Below are 16,336 nucleotides of genomic sequence, written 5' to 3'. Positions count from 1 at the left end.
TAAAGCAAGAGAAAGCACAGTTGTTACCCTTAAGGAGTCTACAATTTAATGTAGGTCTAGTATTAAAGGGGGAAAGAAAGCACAGTCAAATATATTTCTTAAAAAACGGGGGAAAATGCTACCCAATTTACTATCACACTAAGGTAGTACAGTTGGAAAGATTCTGGAGAATCAAGAGACCTCCTTAAAATAGGGCCGCACCACACTGGGCATGAGGACTATTTTAGATCAGTAAATTTTGCCCCCCAGGGGACATTTTGCAGTGTCTGGAGACATTTTTTGTCATCACAATGAGGGTGGGAGGGTGCTACTGGCATCTAGTAAATAGAGGTCAAGGATGCTGCTAAATGTTGTACAACACAGGACAGGACAGAGAATTATGAGAATTATAATTCGCAACAGAGAATTATGAGAATTATAATTCACAACAGAGAATTATGTATTCCAAAATGTCAATAGTGCCCAACCTGAGAAATCCTGTTTCAGATCAAGGCTCGGGTGTAGTTAGAATACACATCTCTCACTCTATAAAATCAAATCTGGATATCTGTCAAGATGATAACAATAGATTATGTCTGGAACAATTTTCTGATTTTTGTATGTAAAAAAAAAATGATGTTAAATCAATGGCCAATTATATCTAAATAAAACTTATCTTCTTAAAGTAATAACTGAATTACTATTGAAAAATGCAAATTTTCTCTTGGCGCTGGAGGGTAGTTGTGAAGTCCCACAATGACTTGCTGCCTCAGAAGCTGGTAGGATTCACTTCTGCATGTTCTTTTAAGAAAAGCAGCAAGATAGAGCATGTCACGGAAACCAACTTCAAAAGGCTGTGGTTTCATTACACATTCTAAGATGTGATGAACTATGTAATTCAGTCATAATTGTTAAGCTGAATACCTGGCTGCAAGCTTCTAATTCATATTTTTTTTCTCCACGAAAGGATGTATTTTAAAAAAATGTAGAAGGTCAAGGAAGCAATATTCTCTAACTAGGGGAGGAACAGTTTACAACTCATAACAAACTGCAGGAGTTACCCAGGGCATCTTATCTCAATTCAGCCAGAACCAATTAGTGCTTGTGGAGTCCCAGCTGCATTCCCAGCACTGTTCTAGGAAGAGACATGAGGCTGACAAGCTAAGTGGCGAGATGAGACAAGCCCTCGTGGAACAGGCAGAGACACCTGACAAATCCCAGGCAGGGCAGCAACCGGCATAACTCAGTAGCTTCTGTTGCCCTGAGCAGAAAGCCCAGTGCCTTTCAATGCATTGGCTATGAATTGGCTCCGAGTTATGTAGCCTAGGACAGTAAGCTTCAAAAATGTCAACCCCAACTTGTGGCAATCACCCAAGACATTTATTCATTCAACAAATAAATCTTGAGTGCCTGTGATGGGCCATGCCGGGGATTTCTGAGGTGCTGGGATAGAGCAACGGACAAGGCAGCAGGGCTCCTGCAGCACAGTTTATGATCCTGCATGACTTGCTTGCCTTACTCTTATTTCACTGCCCACCAGGCCACAGACCCTTTGGCTCTGCCTCCTATCTTTATGTCTGTGCATTTCCCTTAGACCTGATGGCGTTGATTTTGATATTAAGTCCTCTCTAATAACTTAGCTGGTCTTCAAAGTCTGTATCTTTCTGTGCTGGACACGTTCAGTAAAATACCAAGTCTAGTCTGATTCTAATACTTGGTTAGCTCCCCCGGTGGACACAACTGATTCTTTGCAAGTGGGTGAGCAGACATTGAGAGGCACAGACTAAAGGAAGCAGCTGTCCAGGGGATGCAAATGAAATCAGTGACTTATGAGTAAGCACGTATGAAATGGGTGGGGGGTTAGCCTGGAAGACATGTTGTTGAATGCAATTAGGAGGCAGCAGAAAATCAGCAGTAGGTCAGGATATTGGGTTCTAAAGTTAAGAGGGGAATCCTAAAGAGAGTCTGCAAGGCAGTGAGAAGACTCTGGTGATCGGTCTGTGACAGTAACTTCTGCCCCCTTTGCTGGTCATGCCATGCCTGTCTTCAAGTGCAGGACACCTCAGTTGCTGTCCAATAGTTTCTGCCTTTATCACATGTATCCAGGCATAGAAAAGTAGGAAAAGTTGGTGAGTGCTGGGGGCAGGGAAGTGAAATCAGGGAAGTCTGCCCAGGGCATCTGGAAGGAAATATTGACTAAAGATGGGAGATGGATCTTCAGATTGTCGTCTTAAACAAAGACACAGAATAAAATGAGTGGGACATGAGAAGATAAGCAGGAGAGTGGACAGTGCTTGTTGGGGAGAGGGCTGCCAAGTGGACTAGGTGAGGTGGGACCAGGTGATGTGAGCTCAGATTAATGGGCTGTGGATTGGGACTGTGATCCGAGCTTTAACAAACAGCCACTGAGTCTTTTTTAGTATATGGAAAAATGTAAGTAAAACAGAAGCTGTGTGTGTGGTAAGTGATAGTTGCAAGAGCGGGGAGTAGGAAAGCCAAATGGGAAGCCTGAAAGTGGCGTACTTGATGATGGTGTGCATTAGAATGGGCATATGTAGAAATGGGGAGTACTTCAACCAAAGACTCACCAGGGTCATCCACCTAAATGCTGGGGATAAATAAAAGATTTTTAGATGATTCATACAAGAGCCTTCCAGGTTTTCCTAGTAATTACCTAAAAATTTTTACCAACTGCTATTTTTGTATTCTAATCACATTGTACTAAGCAATAATATTAATATTTGTTGATTGCCTCCAACATGTCTGGAACTGTTCAAAACTAGGAAATATATTATCTCATTTACTCCTCCCAACAACACAATGACATAGGTACTATTATTATCCTCACTTTACAGATGAAGATACTGAGGCACAAAGAGGTTAAATAACTTACCCAAAGTCATGCACTAAGTGAAAGAGCCAGGATGGAACCCAGGCAGTCAGACTTCAAACCCTGAGTACTACTGCCTCTGAGAGTACATGGTTGCAAATGTCTTTAGACACTGAATAAATCCCTTCTAGTGTGAAGTTGTTACAGTTCCTATGAAAAAGTCAAACGTGACATCTATGCCTGTATTAATCTCTCCCTTCTCTCGACCAGTCTTTTCCCGAGAAATGCAAAGGAGGCTGCATTTCTCAGGAAATAAATCAGAGAAAAGGACCCTCCTCCATTTGTTACCCCTGCCCCTATTAACAGTATCATAATTCTTACTGTAGATATGAATTTACAGAATCCATTCAAAATTCCAATGCTCTCCATTGAGCCTCAGGAAATCCTGTTCGTTGCACCTTTCTCACCACCTTTCACATGGGGCACACATTACAGATTTTTAATGAATTTCTTTCTTTTTTTTTTTTCCATACCTGTCACCTATAAGTCAAGAGTAGTCTTCTTGATGACTAGTTTACTTTGGGTATTTGTTTATTCAGTCTTCCCCCTTAGGGTAAGTTACCTCTGGGGAAAAGCTATCAAACAACCTATTCTTCAGTTTATTTCATAATTATGGAGTGTCTACAAACACACCACATGATGTCTCATGAGCTCTGTCCTGCTGACAGTCATCTTCCCCAAGGGAATTCTGAAGCACTTTCTGGATCAGTAATCCAGTAATACGCATTCCTCTTACTCTATTTAGTCAGCACATGCCCTAAACAATCTTCCTCTCATGTGAAAACACTTCTGTGCAGAGATTAGGATCTCACACCACTTGCCTCCTTTTATGCTGGGCTGAGGGTCAGTATCCACCTTATCTTGACCATGAGAACCGATGAGGCTGATTCGAAGGTCTCTAGATATAGTTGATAGCCTATATTCTCTTCAGTGCAATTCTCCAGTTAATGTCACTATGGTTTTTAAAGGCTCTGTGCTGCAAGTGAATCGAGCAATTACACATTTGTGGAGGAGCCTAGGTAGATAAGTCTAAGCCTATACTATTACGATGGGTGCTATAGCGACAGAGTAGAAGCAAGCAAAAATATGCTTTTTAGGAAAATAAGTTAAATTTTCAGGTTCAGTTTTACATAATAATAAGGCAAAGTCTTAGGTAATTGAGCCTGACTAACAAGATCACTCAAACAGCAGCTTGGTTGATTAAATAAGCTAGACTGGGTAGGTTAGCAAAAAAAAAATTTATTTTTCCCCATCATTCCCTGTTAAGTGAGCTCTATTGAATAATTTCTTAGCCTCTGAAAAAAATTTCAGGCAGATAATTTGGCTTTTCTGGTGATTTCCACTTAATAAATGTAGTCTGATCCCTTTTAGCCACAAGAACAGACTTGTATCAATAATTTAAAAGTCTTGTCAGATGTAATGTCAAAACTCACAAAAATTAATACAAAACTTCTCTCCTTTTCCTTCATCAAGTGTGGGTCTATTTCAGATTCAGAAGGCTGGGACTTGTGAGGTGGAGGGTGAGAGAAAGAGACGGGGGACGTCTTTGTGATTCCCTGACCTGGCTCCATTCTTTTCTTCAATCCGAGGTGCTGGCNTTCTCAGGAAATAAATCAGAGAAAAGGACCCTCCTCCATTTGTTACCCCTGCCCCTATTAACAGTATCATAATTCTTACTGTAGATATGAATTTACAGAATCCATTCAAAATTCCAATGCTCTCCATTGAGCCTCAGGAAATCCTGTTCGTTGCACCTTTCTCACCACCTTTCACATGGGGCACACATTACAGATTTTTAATGAATTTCTTTCTTTTTTTTTTTTCCATACCTGTCACCTATAAGTCAAGAGTAGTCTTCTTGATGACTAGTTTACTTTGGGTATTTGTTTATTCAGTCTTCCCCCTTAGGGTAAGTTACCTCTGGGGAAAAGCTATCAAACAACCTATTCTTCAGTTTATTTCATAATTATGGAGTGTCTACAAACACACCACATGATGTCTCATGAGCTCTGTCCTGCTGACAGTCATCTTCCCCAAGGGAATTCTGAAGCACTTTCTGGATCAGTAATCCAGTAATACGCATTCCTCTTACTCTATTTAGTCAGCACATGCCCTAAACAATCTTCCTCTCATGTGAAAACACTTCTGTGCAGAGATTAGGATCTCACACCACTTGCCTCCTTTTATGCTGGGCTGAGGGTCAGTATCCACCTTATCTTGACCATGAGAACCGATGAGGCTGATTCGAAGGTCTCTAGATATAGTTGATAGCCTATATTCTCTTCAGTGCAATTCTCCAGTTAATGTCACTATGGTTTTTAAAGGCTCTGTGCTGCAAGTGAATCGAGCAATTACACATTTGTGGAGGAGCCTAGGTAGATAAGTCTAAGCCTATACTATTACGATGGGTGCTATAGCGACAGAGTAGAAGCAAGCAAAAATATGCTTTTTAGGAAAATAAGTTAAATTTTCAGGTTCAGTTTTACATAATAATAAGGCAAAGTCTTAGGTAATTGAGCCTGACTAACAAGATCACTCAAACAGCAGCTTGGTTGATTAAATAAGCTAGACTGGGTAGGTTAGCAAAAAAAAAATTTATTTTTCCCCATCATTCCCTGTTAAGTGAGCTCTATTGAATAATTTCTTAGCCTCTGAAAAAAATTTCAGGCAGATAATTTGGCTTTTCTGGTGATTTCCACTTAATAAATGTAGTCTGATCCCTTTTAGCCACAAGAACAGACTTGTATCAATAATTTAAAAGTCTTGTCAGATGTAATGTCAAAACTCACAAAAATTAATACAAAACTTCTCTCCTTTTCCTTCACCAAGTGTGGGTCTATTTCAGATTCAGAAGGCTGGGACTTGTGAGGTGGAGGGTGAGAGAAAGAGAGCTTGTCAGATGTAATGTCAAAACTCACAAAAATTAATACAAAACTTCTCTCCTTTTCCTTCATCAAGTGTGGGTCTATTTCAGATTCAGAAGGCTGGGACTTGTGAGGTGGAGGGTGAGAGAAAGAGACGGGGGACGTCTTTGTGATTCCCTGACCTGGCTCCATTCTTTTCTTCAATCCGAGGTGCTGGCTTGGGCCCCTCTTTGGGGGACATGGATAGGAAGAAGAGACAGGAAGGTGAGGAAAGAAATTTCTTGATAGGATGGCTGTAATCTGACTTAAGTGTCCTCTGGATCAGGAGAATAAAAATTGCCATCTTGACCTCATGGAGCACTTTGTCAGATTTCTCAGAAATCCCTGACTGTCCTATGGCTGCTATCACCTAGATGCACATTTGCCTCTCTTCCAGTCTTCTGCTTACATCCCCTGGTGCAGCCTTCGAACTTCTGGAGGTCAGCTACTCTCGAGGCCTTCTTTGCTTCTCTAGTGTTCTTCCAGGGTGAGATTCCTTTCATGGTATCCTATTTTGTTTGGGAAAATATGCACCCCTGCCTACTGTTCGGGGACGTGCTCCTCTTCCCCAGTGTGGCCCTGCCTTTCTTCTCTGTGCCCATTCAGAGCTGCTAGCTAATCATGGGCCCTAATGTAGCCTCGTGAGCCTGAGTCAGGTTCCAGGCTTCTTTGTCCTAAACTCCAGGACATACAGGCTAAGAGCACTGAGTGGTTCTCTTAAAACACTTCACTTGGGCAAAGGTGAGGGGGCAGATTCTTCTTCCCCACCCCCCCCACCCCGCCCCATTGGGAGTGGTGGCAGACGTATTGGACTCCGATAACTCTCTCTGAAGAATTCTTCACCTTGGCTCCTTCCACCTGACTTAGCTTTGAGGTTAGTGATGAACCAGAGCTGACAGAACCCACTCCACTCTGTCCCCATGTCCTTCTAGGTGGTCTAGAACCCACCTTTCAAAGTGAAGCTGATCTTGTGCTGTGATACGGTTCTTAGCCTTTGTATGCTCATCTGAAATGAAAGTACAAGGAATTCCATTTGAAAACTCTGTTTTGCACTATTCATTAAAATGCAGAGTTCAAAGAAATTCAGCGAAAATGAAGTAAACTTGATGAGGTGATGGTTTATCCACTGACATGATCCACAGAAAGCTGTAGTTCTTCACAACAGTGTGATGGGTGGAAAATAAAACATAGAGTTCTAAAAGCATTGACCAAAGGTGAGGATGCTTGAGGAAAACAAAGGGAGACCAAGAGGAAAAAGAAAAGGAAGCACTTTAGTGCAGGCAGTTTCTCTCTGTATGGGTTATTGAAAGCAACAAAGAGACAAGGCATGCAAAACACCTAATACAGTACCTGGTTCACAGTAAGTCTCAACGTGTTGCATTTTCTTTTCAGTCCCCCTAAATCTGTTTTGGAACATGGTAAGAATCCATGGTGAGAAATAGAATGATTGATTAATTAGCCAGTCTAAGGTGTGTGTGTGTGTGTGTGTGTGTGTGTGTGTGTGTGTGTGTATCAATAAGAACAAATAAACTAGGCCTAGATTTATGTATCTACTTGAGATGGATACTGATGTAAATAAACACAGCCCACCAGGATAAAGGTGTGGTGAGGGGAGGAGGGATGCAGGCAGTGAGGAGGAGCAGATATCTAGGAGGTCGGCCTGAAAGGCCCCATGTCATATCCTGTCCATTCTATCCCCAGTCCTCTGCTCTCTTCACTTGCTTTGCTTCAGCCAAATTGGCCTCCTTGCTGTTCCTCCAACAGGCCAGGGCTGCTCCTGTCTCGGGGCCTTTTCACTGTTGATCCCTATGCCTACAAAATTCTCCCCCCAAACATTCACATGGCTCATGCCTTCATCTTCTCCAATTTTTTCGTCAAGTGTCACCTTTTCAATGGGCTCTCCATGACCACCCTATTTAAAATTGCAGCTCCCACTCTCCCCCCACCACATACACACACATGCTTTTTGCCCCCTTTCCTGGGGGCAGTATTTTTCTCCATAGCACCTTTTAACTTCCTGTGTAATATATTTGTTTAGTTCCTCCCCACAAGAGAGTAAATTCAATGAAGGCGGGGTTTTTTGTCTGATTTGTCTACTGATGCAGCTCCATCACCTAGAACAGTGATAACACATGACAATCAATACGTACTGATAACTCAATAAATATTTGTTGAATGAAGGTTTCTTTTAAAATATAGAGAAAGAAGAGATTAACAAAAGAAGAGTTTGGAGAGAGCAGAGGGAAGCCTCCCTTAAAAAAAAAGGCATCTGGTTAGAGCTTGAATGCTGGGTAGTCCTTTGACAGGAAGCTGAGAGGTGGTGATGGGAGAGGGACAGAGACAGAGGCTGACAAAGGCCTTCTAAGCTGGGCGCGTGTGTGCTATGGACCAGAGTGAGCTCTTCTGTGGCTAAGCCCTGGTTTTGATGAACTATACTTCACAACGCTACCAGAATGGAATACATATAGTCAGTAGTGTCAGGCAGGCTTGGGTTCATTTCTTGCCTCTGCCACCTGCTAGCTCTATAAACTGTGCAAGTCATTTCATCTTTCTAATCCTGTTTCCTTATCTTTAAAATGGGAGTAATAGTGTCTAGTTCATATGGTTACTATGAGTATCAAATATGAAAATGCATAAAGAGCAGCTGTGTAGTTAAGACATACAAGGTTTAGTCCAAGAAGGAATGCCATGATCAAAAGAAGAGTCCAGCAGGCAAAATTATTCTCACAATCAATCAAGACCTGTATTTGTGGAAGGGAGAAACAATGACCAAATCAATATTTCTTTAAAAAAAAAAAAAAAAGTTACCACGTTATCCTTTATCCTCCACTTGTCCCACATCACAACTTCTCCCTATCTGTATTATTTGGCACATGGTATATCCTTAAAATCTAAATTGTTTGTAAAATATTTCAGTATTTCCCCAAAGCTAACCAACCATGGGACCGCCAGCATTTCCTGCCTTTCCCTTCTCCTACAGATGGATGGTCAGTCCCTCACCTCCAACTTACTAATTCCATCAGCCTTCAGGCCTGGCTGATATGTCACATCCTCCACAAAGCTGTCCCTGAGTTCCCATGTCCTAATTACGTTCCGCTCCTCTGGAATCCCACAGCACACTGAATTTCTCTATCATCTCATTTATTACCTTGCAATGCCATTATGTTTTTACAGTTTGTAAGGGAAGGGAAACAAACTGCAGTAACAGTTCTCTTGTTCATTTTTCTTTAGTATAAGTTCATTTAACCCTAAAGAAAGGACCAGTGTGGGGCCAAGCCCGTGGCTGGGTGCACTCTTCCACACAGTCATTCAAGAACCCAGGCTGTTGGCAGCCGTGTCATTTTTAAGTTTTGACTTCTCAGCCACCCTGCATGATGATACCTGCATAGTACATGAGGAAGGATCATGGAGGATCATTTGCGGGACATCTTACAAGCCAGGTTTGAAATGACAGCCATCAGTTCCTCTCACATTCCAGTGATTAGGACTCAGCACATGGCCAGACCCAACTGCACAGGAGGCTAGGAAAGTTCATTTATCTTGCCAGAAAGAAGAGGAGTGGGTTTGGTGACCAGCCAGTAGCCTGCCACACTGACCTTTATTCTCACTGAGCTCTTAACTCCATGAGGACAGGGGAGACGTTTCTCTTGCTCTTTACTTCATCCCCAATTCTAGTACGCAATAGGCCTCAGTAAGTATTTGTTGGATGAATAAAGCTGTGCATATCACCGTACATATCCTGTCTTTAAAAATTTGTTCTTCCCATCCTGATGCTGGCTGCCCATTTAAATTCCTCATGCAACATCTTCTGAGGCATCCCCTAAGGCTTCTCCACCATCTGACTGTCTTCATGGAAACACAGTGTGTCGATCATCTGGATGTGAACTACTTGTAGATGCATAAACCATAATATAAATTTATTTACTTACCATACATATTTTTTCAGAGATTTGATTACCCATATTCTCTATTTAAGGCACATCCTTTCCCAGAACTGAGGTACGTGGGAAGCAGGGATGCCATTCACTACTAACTGCAGCTTGAGGATGAATGCATGTGCTGCCCGTTACACTGTAAGGCTATTGTGAGGATACTGTACACATTCTACAGCATATTTTGTATGCAGACCTGAGAAAATTTCAATTTAATTGCAATAAAAAGAATACTGTGCCTCCTGAAATTTGACTGCCTTTATCTTACGATGTCCATCAATCGCATAACATATACTCTTTACTACTTAGCATTTGCTACTAGAAAGTTCAGACCAAATGTGGGGCTCACATCTACTAAGAGTACAGGACATCAAGAAATGGATTTTGTGAACTATCCCCAGTCAGGTTTCAATAGGACTCAACATATTTTTTCTAACTATATTTTCCTTGCCCTTATTTTCCCTTTCTGTTCACTGCTTTGTATCTTTTTATATTGCATATTTATTAAGCCACCTTAAATACGGTTTGGAACAAAGGAGAAATACATACCAATTAAATATATTAAAAATGTGTGTTTCCAAGAGATATAAACATGATTTCAGTTGAGTGTGGTTGGGTATCTTTTTTCTTTTTTAATCTACCTTGCTTCATCCTTAGAGATATTTTCAAATGAATATAAACTAGTCTTTCATTTTGTGGGGAAGAGGGTAGGAAGAGAATGAGATGCATTATAAAGATGGAGATAACTTTGCAAGCTAAGAATTGAAGTAAATATGAAACCATATTTGATTTGTGAAAATACTGTATACTGTTCTGAAAATTGACAAAAGTTCCATTAAGCAGTGACCTTGATTCGTTGTTTAATGCTATATCTCCAGCATGTTCAGTAGAGCACAGAGTAGACACAGAAACAATGTATTTTGAAGGTGTGAGTATAATACATTCAAAGTTAGGATAACTGGGTTAATATCAAAGAAAATAATGTTGAATATTGATTATGTAACCACATGCATATATCCTTGGATTCAGTTTAATCATTTATAAAATGAGGCTATTAGACTATGTAGCCACCAAGATTCTTTTCAACTCTGATATCCCACGCTCCTATTAAATCTAGTGGCATAGTTAAACATGTAATATAAATACTTATAATGATTTGGGAATTTGTTCTCAAAATAGCATCTCCAGCTACATCTTCAATGGCTCTTGTAGATGTGAGTGCGTTGAGGCCAAATGCTACCTCTTCGAGTAAGTACAGCAAGGCTCTCTCCCTATGACACAAAAGACAACACTCTCACAAGTTTTATTACAGCCTCTATAATGTGGTTTGGGCAAAAGGCTGTATTTTTCATTCAGTGTTAATATTTTGGTTTTGAGTTACTCTGTGGTGACTATACACTAATATGACAATCCCTGTAATCTTAAAAGTAAGGGCTGGTGATTTGTTATTATATCGTACCTTTTATTTGTCAAGGGATTTTAAGGTAATATTAAAGTAATTTTCACAATACCTCCCAGTGATCTGAGTTGGTGACAAGAACATAAAAAGCAAATCATTGACAAGTTGGCATTAAACATAAACTACAGAGCTTTTGCTTAATATGCCAGCTCGTGTTTCTGCATAAGAAGCACATTTTCAATTTCAGATTTCCCTGAAGTCCCATAGATTAAAAATTCAGTGCATCAAAGCAAAGTTAAATTACAGCTTTTAAAAAAAGTTGGATTCCGAAAATAATTTTGTCTTTCAGTCAGCAATTCCACTGTGACTACCCAAGGCTTCAACTACTCCTGGACTTCCAGTGGGATAGATACCAAAAAATGTTAAGTATAACCATGGATCCCTTAGAGTCCTCCAGCCCTCATTCATTCATCCAACACAAACATTGAACAACTACAATGTGCTTTGTTCATAATCATGTTCACAAATATTTACAAAGCATCACCATGTTTAAAGCATTGTTGTAGGTGCTGGGAATACATTTGTGAACAAAACAGATCTGAGTTCCAAATTCTGGTGAAAAAGAGACAGACAAATGGCGATAAGTGATATGGAGAAAACAAAACAGTGAAGGGGGACGGTAAGAATCAAGGGTGTGGATGGTTTGCCATTTTTAATGGTGGCCTTTAAAGGTCATACTGAGGAAGGTGATATCTGAGCAAAGATGATAATCAATGAAGCTGAAAGAACAAACCGTGAGCATATCAGTGAAGGGGGACGGTAAGAATCAAGGGTGTGGATGGTTTGCCATTTTTAATGGTGGCCTTGAAAGGTCATACTGAGGAAGGTGATATCTGAGCAAAGATGATAATCAATGAAGCTGAAAGAACAAACCGTGAGCATATCGGGGAGAGAGAACAAACACACCAGAATATGCATATCTCCAATAATAATGCAAAGAGGGAGCCCAATGTGAGGTGCAGAAATGGTTTCATTGTTACTTTTAATCTGGCCAGCCAACAACAGGGTCTGCAGGTGCTGCTTTAGCAGGTATTGACAGGGTCCAAAGAGGAAATATACTGCCTCTTAGTGGTATAAGACCAAGACCGGGGTGGTGAGGAAGAAGCCAGGAAGGGGGCTGGAGCAGAGGAGGGAGCACACTGGCTGCCACAGGTGCAGAACTCAGAGTTTAACTCCATGCCTTTGGCCACAAGGAGTAAATGTGTATGTCTTACTGGAAAGCATTGAAGTCAAACGTTTAAAACCTTTCAACTCTTTTATACCTACTGGCTCAGTCATCTCACTGCAGGGAACTTGTCCTTAGGAAATAAAGACGGAAAAGGAACACGTATAATACTGCTTTTTTAGCATTATTTATTTTATCTCTTTGATGGACCTCAGGTTCACAGATTTGCATTAATCATAATCTTTAATTCATGACACACTTTCATCATTAGTTGGAGCATGACCCTCTACAATTTAACATGTTTCTTTTAATCAATATGCTAATAATATAGTAGACACCTGTGATCTCAGTGCCCAAATACTAGAACTGAAAAGCAGTATTCAGAAGGGAGAGCATAGAAAGAGATCCACAAATCAATGGAACTTAGATGTCAATCAAAAACACCATGGCAGATCTCTGTGAAAAGAAGGGACTGTTTAGCAAATGGGTCTAGAAATATTAATTATATATAAGAAAAAAGCATTAAAAGGCACCCTACATTACACAAAAATAAACTCCTTATAGTTTAAGATCTCTATGCCAAAAGCAAAACATTAAACATGTAATAAAACAAAACTCTATATCGAGTATATAAAGAATGCCTGTAAATCAATAACAAAAAAGACCAAAAAAACATGTAATAAAACAAAACTCTATATCGAGTATATAAAGAATGCCTGTAAATCAATAACAAGAAAGACCAAAAAAAAAATAGAAAATGAACAAAAATGCACATCCCAAAACATGATCTAGCTACATGAAACACAAGTAGCTAGAAACATCTAAAGATTGCTAGCCTTCCTAGTAATCAGGAAATATAACTGAAGACTAGCATCAGAAAATCGTTTTACACATAATCAATTGGCAAAATAACAAGTCTGGTATTACTGAGTGTTGTTTAGGATTTACCCAACATCCTACAACATTATCTCTTATGTGTTTCCAGTGAGGATATAAATTGATACCATCACTTTCTACCACTTCAGCATTATGTTTTAAAGCTGATATAGGAGACATGTACACAAATGTTGGGGGGTAACACTGTTCATACAGCAAAAACTGTAAAGAATCTAAATGGCCATAGACAGGAGAACAGATTAATAAATTGCAGTACACTCATATAATAAAATATTATACAGCAATTAAAAATGGGTGAACTATAGCTATATACAACAGCAAGAATGAATCTTAAAACATTGTGTTGAGTCAAAAAAGTAAATACTAGTTGACAATATGTGGCATGATATTTTTTATTTTTATTTTTTAAATAATTTTATTTATTGAATCAAAATCGATTATACATATTTTGGGGGTTGAACATTGAGATATGCTGATCAAATCAATATTACTAGCATATATATTGTTACAAATTGTAGTTATTCTTTATGCCCCTTGTCCAATCTCTCCCTTCCCCATTCCCTCCCCCTCCCCTCTCTAATTACCCTAGATTTCTTCTCTCTCTCTGAAAGAATAAAGGTTACTCTGTCAATTTGTTGCCTAGATGATCTGTCCAATGCTGAGAGGTGTGATCAGGTCCCCCAATATTATCATAGAGCAGATGCTTCTGTCACTCTGAAATGGGCTTTGTGGATAGAGACATCCTCTTCTTTTCTTTGTCTCTGCTGGTGACTCTCTTTGTGTCAATGCACTCCAATGATTGGTGGGCCATCTGCGTGGTGGTTGTGGCATCCAGCCACTTTCGTGGCAGCCATGGTTATTGTGGTGGCTGTGGTGGGCCACCCACGTGGAAGTGGTGTTTTTGGCATGCTCCTTTGTGCTGCCAGTGTGCCTGGCTGTGGGGTGTGTCTGGTCTCCTTTTCCATGCCTCTGGACCCTGGGCAGGCCTGAGGCACTGGTGCCGTGTGCCTGGTTGTGAGAGGAGGGTCCAGTCCCCTTCTCCATGCCTCAGGTCCCCAGGCTGGACCTGAAGTGCTGGTACAGCGTGCCTGGTTGTGGGAGGGCAGTCCAGTCCCCCTCTCTATGCCCTGGGTCCCTGGGCAGGCCCCAAGGAGCTGGCACGGCATGCCTGGCTGTGGGAGGAGGGTCCGGTCCCCCTCTCCATGCCTCGGGTCCCTGGGCATGCCCCAAGGCATTGGCATGGTGTGCCTGGTTGAGGGAAGGTGGTCCAGTCCCCTTCTCCATGCCCAGGTCCCCAGGCAGGCCCTGAGGCACTGGCACACTGTGCCTGTTTGTGGGAGGAGGATCCAGTCCCCTTCTCCATGCCTTGGGATCCCAGGCAGGCCCTGAGGCACTAGCACAGTGTGCATGGTTGTAGAAGGGTGGTCCGGTCCCATTCTCTATGCCCCATGTCCCAGGCAGGCCCTGAGATGCTGGCACAGTGTGCCTGGTTGTAGGAGGGTGGTCCGGTCCCCCTCTCCATGCTCTGGGTCCCCAGGTGGGCCCTGAGGCACTGGCATGGTGTGCCTGGTTGTGGGAGGGTGGCCCAGTCCCCCTCTCCATGCCCTGGGTCCTGGGGTGGGCCCCAAGGCACTAGCATGGTGTGCCCGGTTGAGGGAGGATGGTCTGATCCCCTTCTCCATGCCCTGGATCCCTGGGTAGGTCCTGAGGCGCTGGCACAGCATGCCTGGTTGTGGGAGGAGGGTCCAGTCCCTAGATCCATACCTCAGGTCCCTGGGCAGGCCCTGAGGTGCTGGCATGGTGTGCCTGTTTGTGAGAGAGAGGTCCGGTTCCCTTCTCCATGCCTCAGGTCCCCGGGTGGGCCCTGAGGTGCTGGTGCAGTGCACCTGGTTGTGGGACAGAGGTCCGGCCCCCTCTCCATGCTTCGGGTCCTTGGGTGGGCCCCAAGGCGGTGGCATGCTGTGCCTGGTTGTGGGAGGAGGGTCCGGTCCCCAGCTCCACATCTCAGGTCCCCAGGCAGGCCCCGAGGTGCTGGCATGGTGTGCCTGGTTGTGAGAGAGAGGTCCAGTCCTCTTCTCCATGTCTCAGGTCCCTGGGGCAGGCCCCAAGGCGCTGGCGCAGTTTGCCTGGAACTGGGTGTGGGGTCCAATCCCCAGCTCCAAGCCTCCAGTTCCCAGGCAGGCCCCAAGGTGCTGGTGGTGTGCCTGGGCCAGAACTAATTTTTTGTCCTTTGCTTACTTCTAACACTGGGGAACTTCCTGTGAGAACCAGTACTTGAGCTGTGTGATTGAGCTAAATTGCTGCTTTGCTGCTGTTTCCCTCGGGAAGGCTTTTTGTGCAGCTGAGGGTTTAAAGGTTGATCTTATAGGTACTTCCAGCTCTCCAGAGACCTGGGGGATCTGTGTTCTGTGGAAACTCCAATCTGGGTCTGAATTTTTTCATCAAACTGCACCCCATGCAATTCTGCATTCCTGACCATTCTCCTTTGAGTGGTCCTGCACTGATTGGAGGGCAGGTTGGCTGTCCTTGCTATGTCCCAGTGTTCCCCCGGTGGGCCCGTCTCCCCTGCCGCTTGTGCTCCAAACACTTCCCATGGGACAGGCACTAATGATGACTCACCAGCCTCTGTATGGCTCCTTTTTTCAGCTGTTCTGGCTCCTCGCTCCTGCGTGGGTCCACAGGAACCCTGTTAGTGGTCTTGCTGTCCTGGGGGCCGCCAAAGCCCTCTTCTCTCCTGCCACCTCCAAGTAACTCCATCTGAAGGGCACAGTTGCGGCTTCTGCTGGCTCCTGCTCCATGTGCTCATCGGCTGGAGCCCTAAAGCAGCCATGCCCCAAAATGCTCAGAGCAGCTTTTTCTTTCTCTCATCGTAGTTTCTCCTGCCTTCATGAACTCTGTAGGTCTCTCCTACTCTTTCCCTGAGCTCCAGGGGCCCCAGCTTACCTGATGTTACATTTTTATAGTTGTAAATTGGTTGATTTGTGGGAGAGAGTGACGCTGGGGACCGTCTATTCTGCCATCTTGACTGGAACTCCGCACGATATTTTTAAAATAAAATTTAAAAGCAAGTATAACACCACATGGCTTAAACATGATGTGATAAATAGAATG

General features: G+C 42.6%; 1 protein-coding gene across 1 annotated transcript in view; it reads left to right on the top strand.

Moving 5' to 3' along the window:
• CD96 (CD96 molecule) overlaps positions 1-16,336 on the top strand; it is an 88,879-nt gene that overhangs the window by 54,766 nt on the left and 17,777 nt on the right. Inside the window, exons 9-10 of the mRNA XM_008588250.1 lie at positions 10,884-10,952; positions 11,453-11,524. Of these exons, the coding sequence (XP_008586472.1) occupies positions 10,884-10,952; positions 11,453-11,524 (141 nt within the window). The remainder of the gene's footprint in view (positions 1-10,883; positions 10,953-11,452; positions 11,525-16,336) is intronic.

Source organism: Galeopterus variegatus, unplaced genomic scaffold (genome assembly GCF_000696425.1).
Source record: "Galeopterus variegatus unplaced genomic scaffold, G_variegatus-3.0.2 Scaffold4741, whole genome shotgun sequence".
NCBI classification, from domain to species: Eukaryota; Metazoa; Chordata; class Mammalia; order Dermoptera; family Cynocephalidae; genus Galeopterus; species Galeopterus variegatus.
Note: the sequence above shows the minus strand (reverse complement) of the source record. Positions and strands in the feature narration are given on the sequence as shown.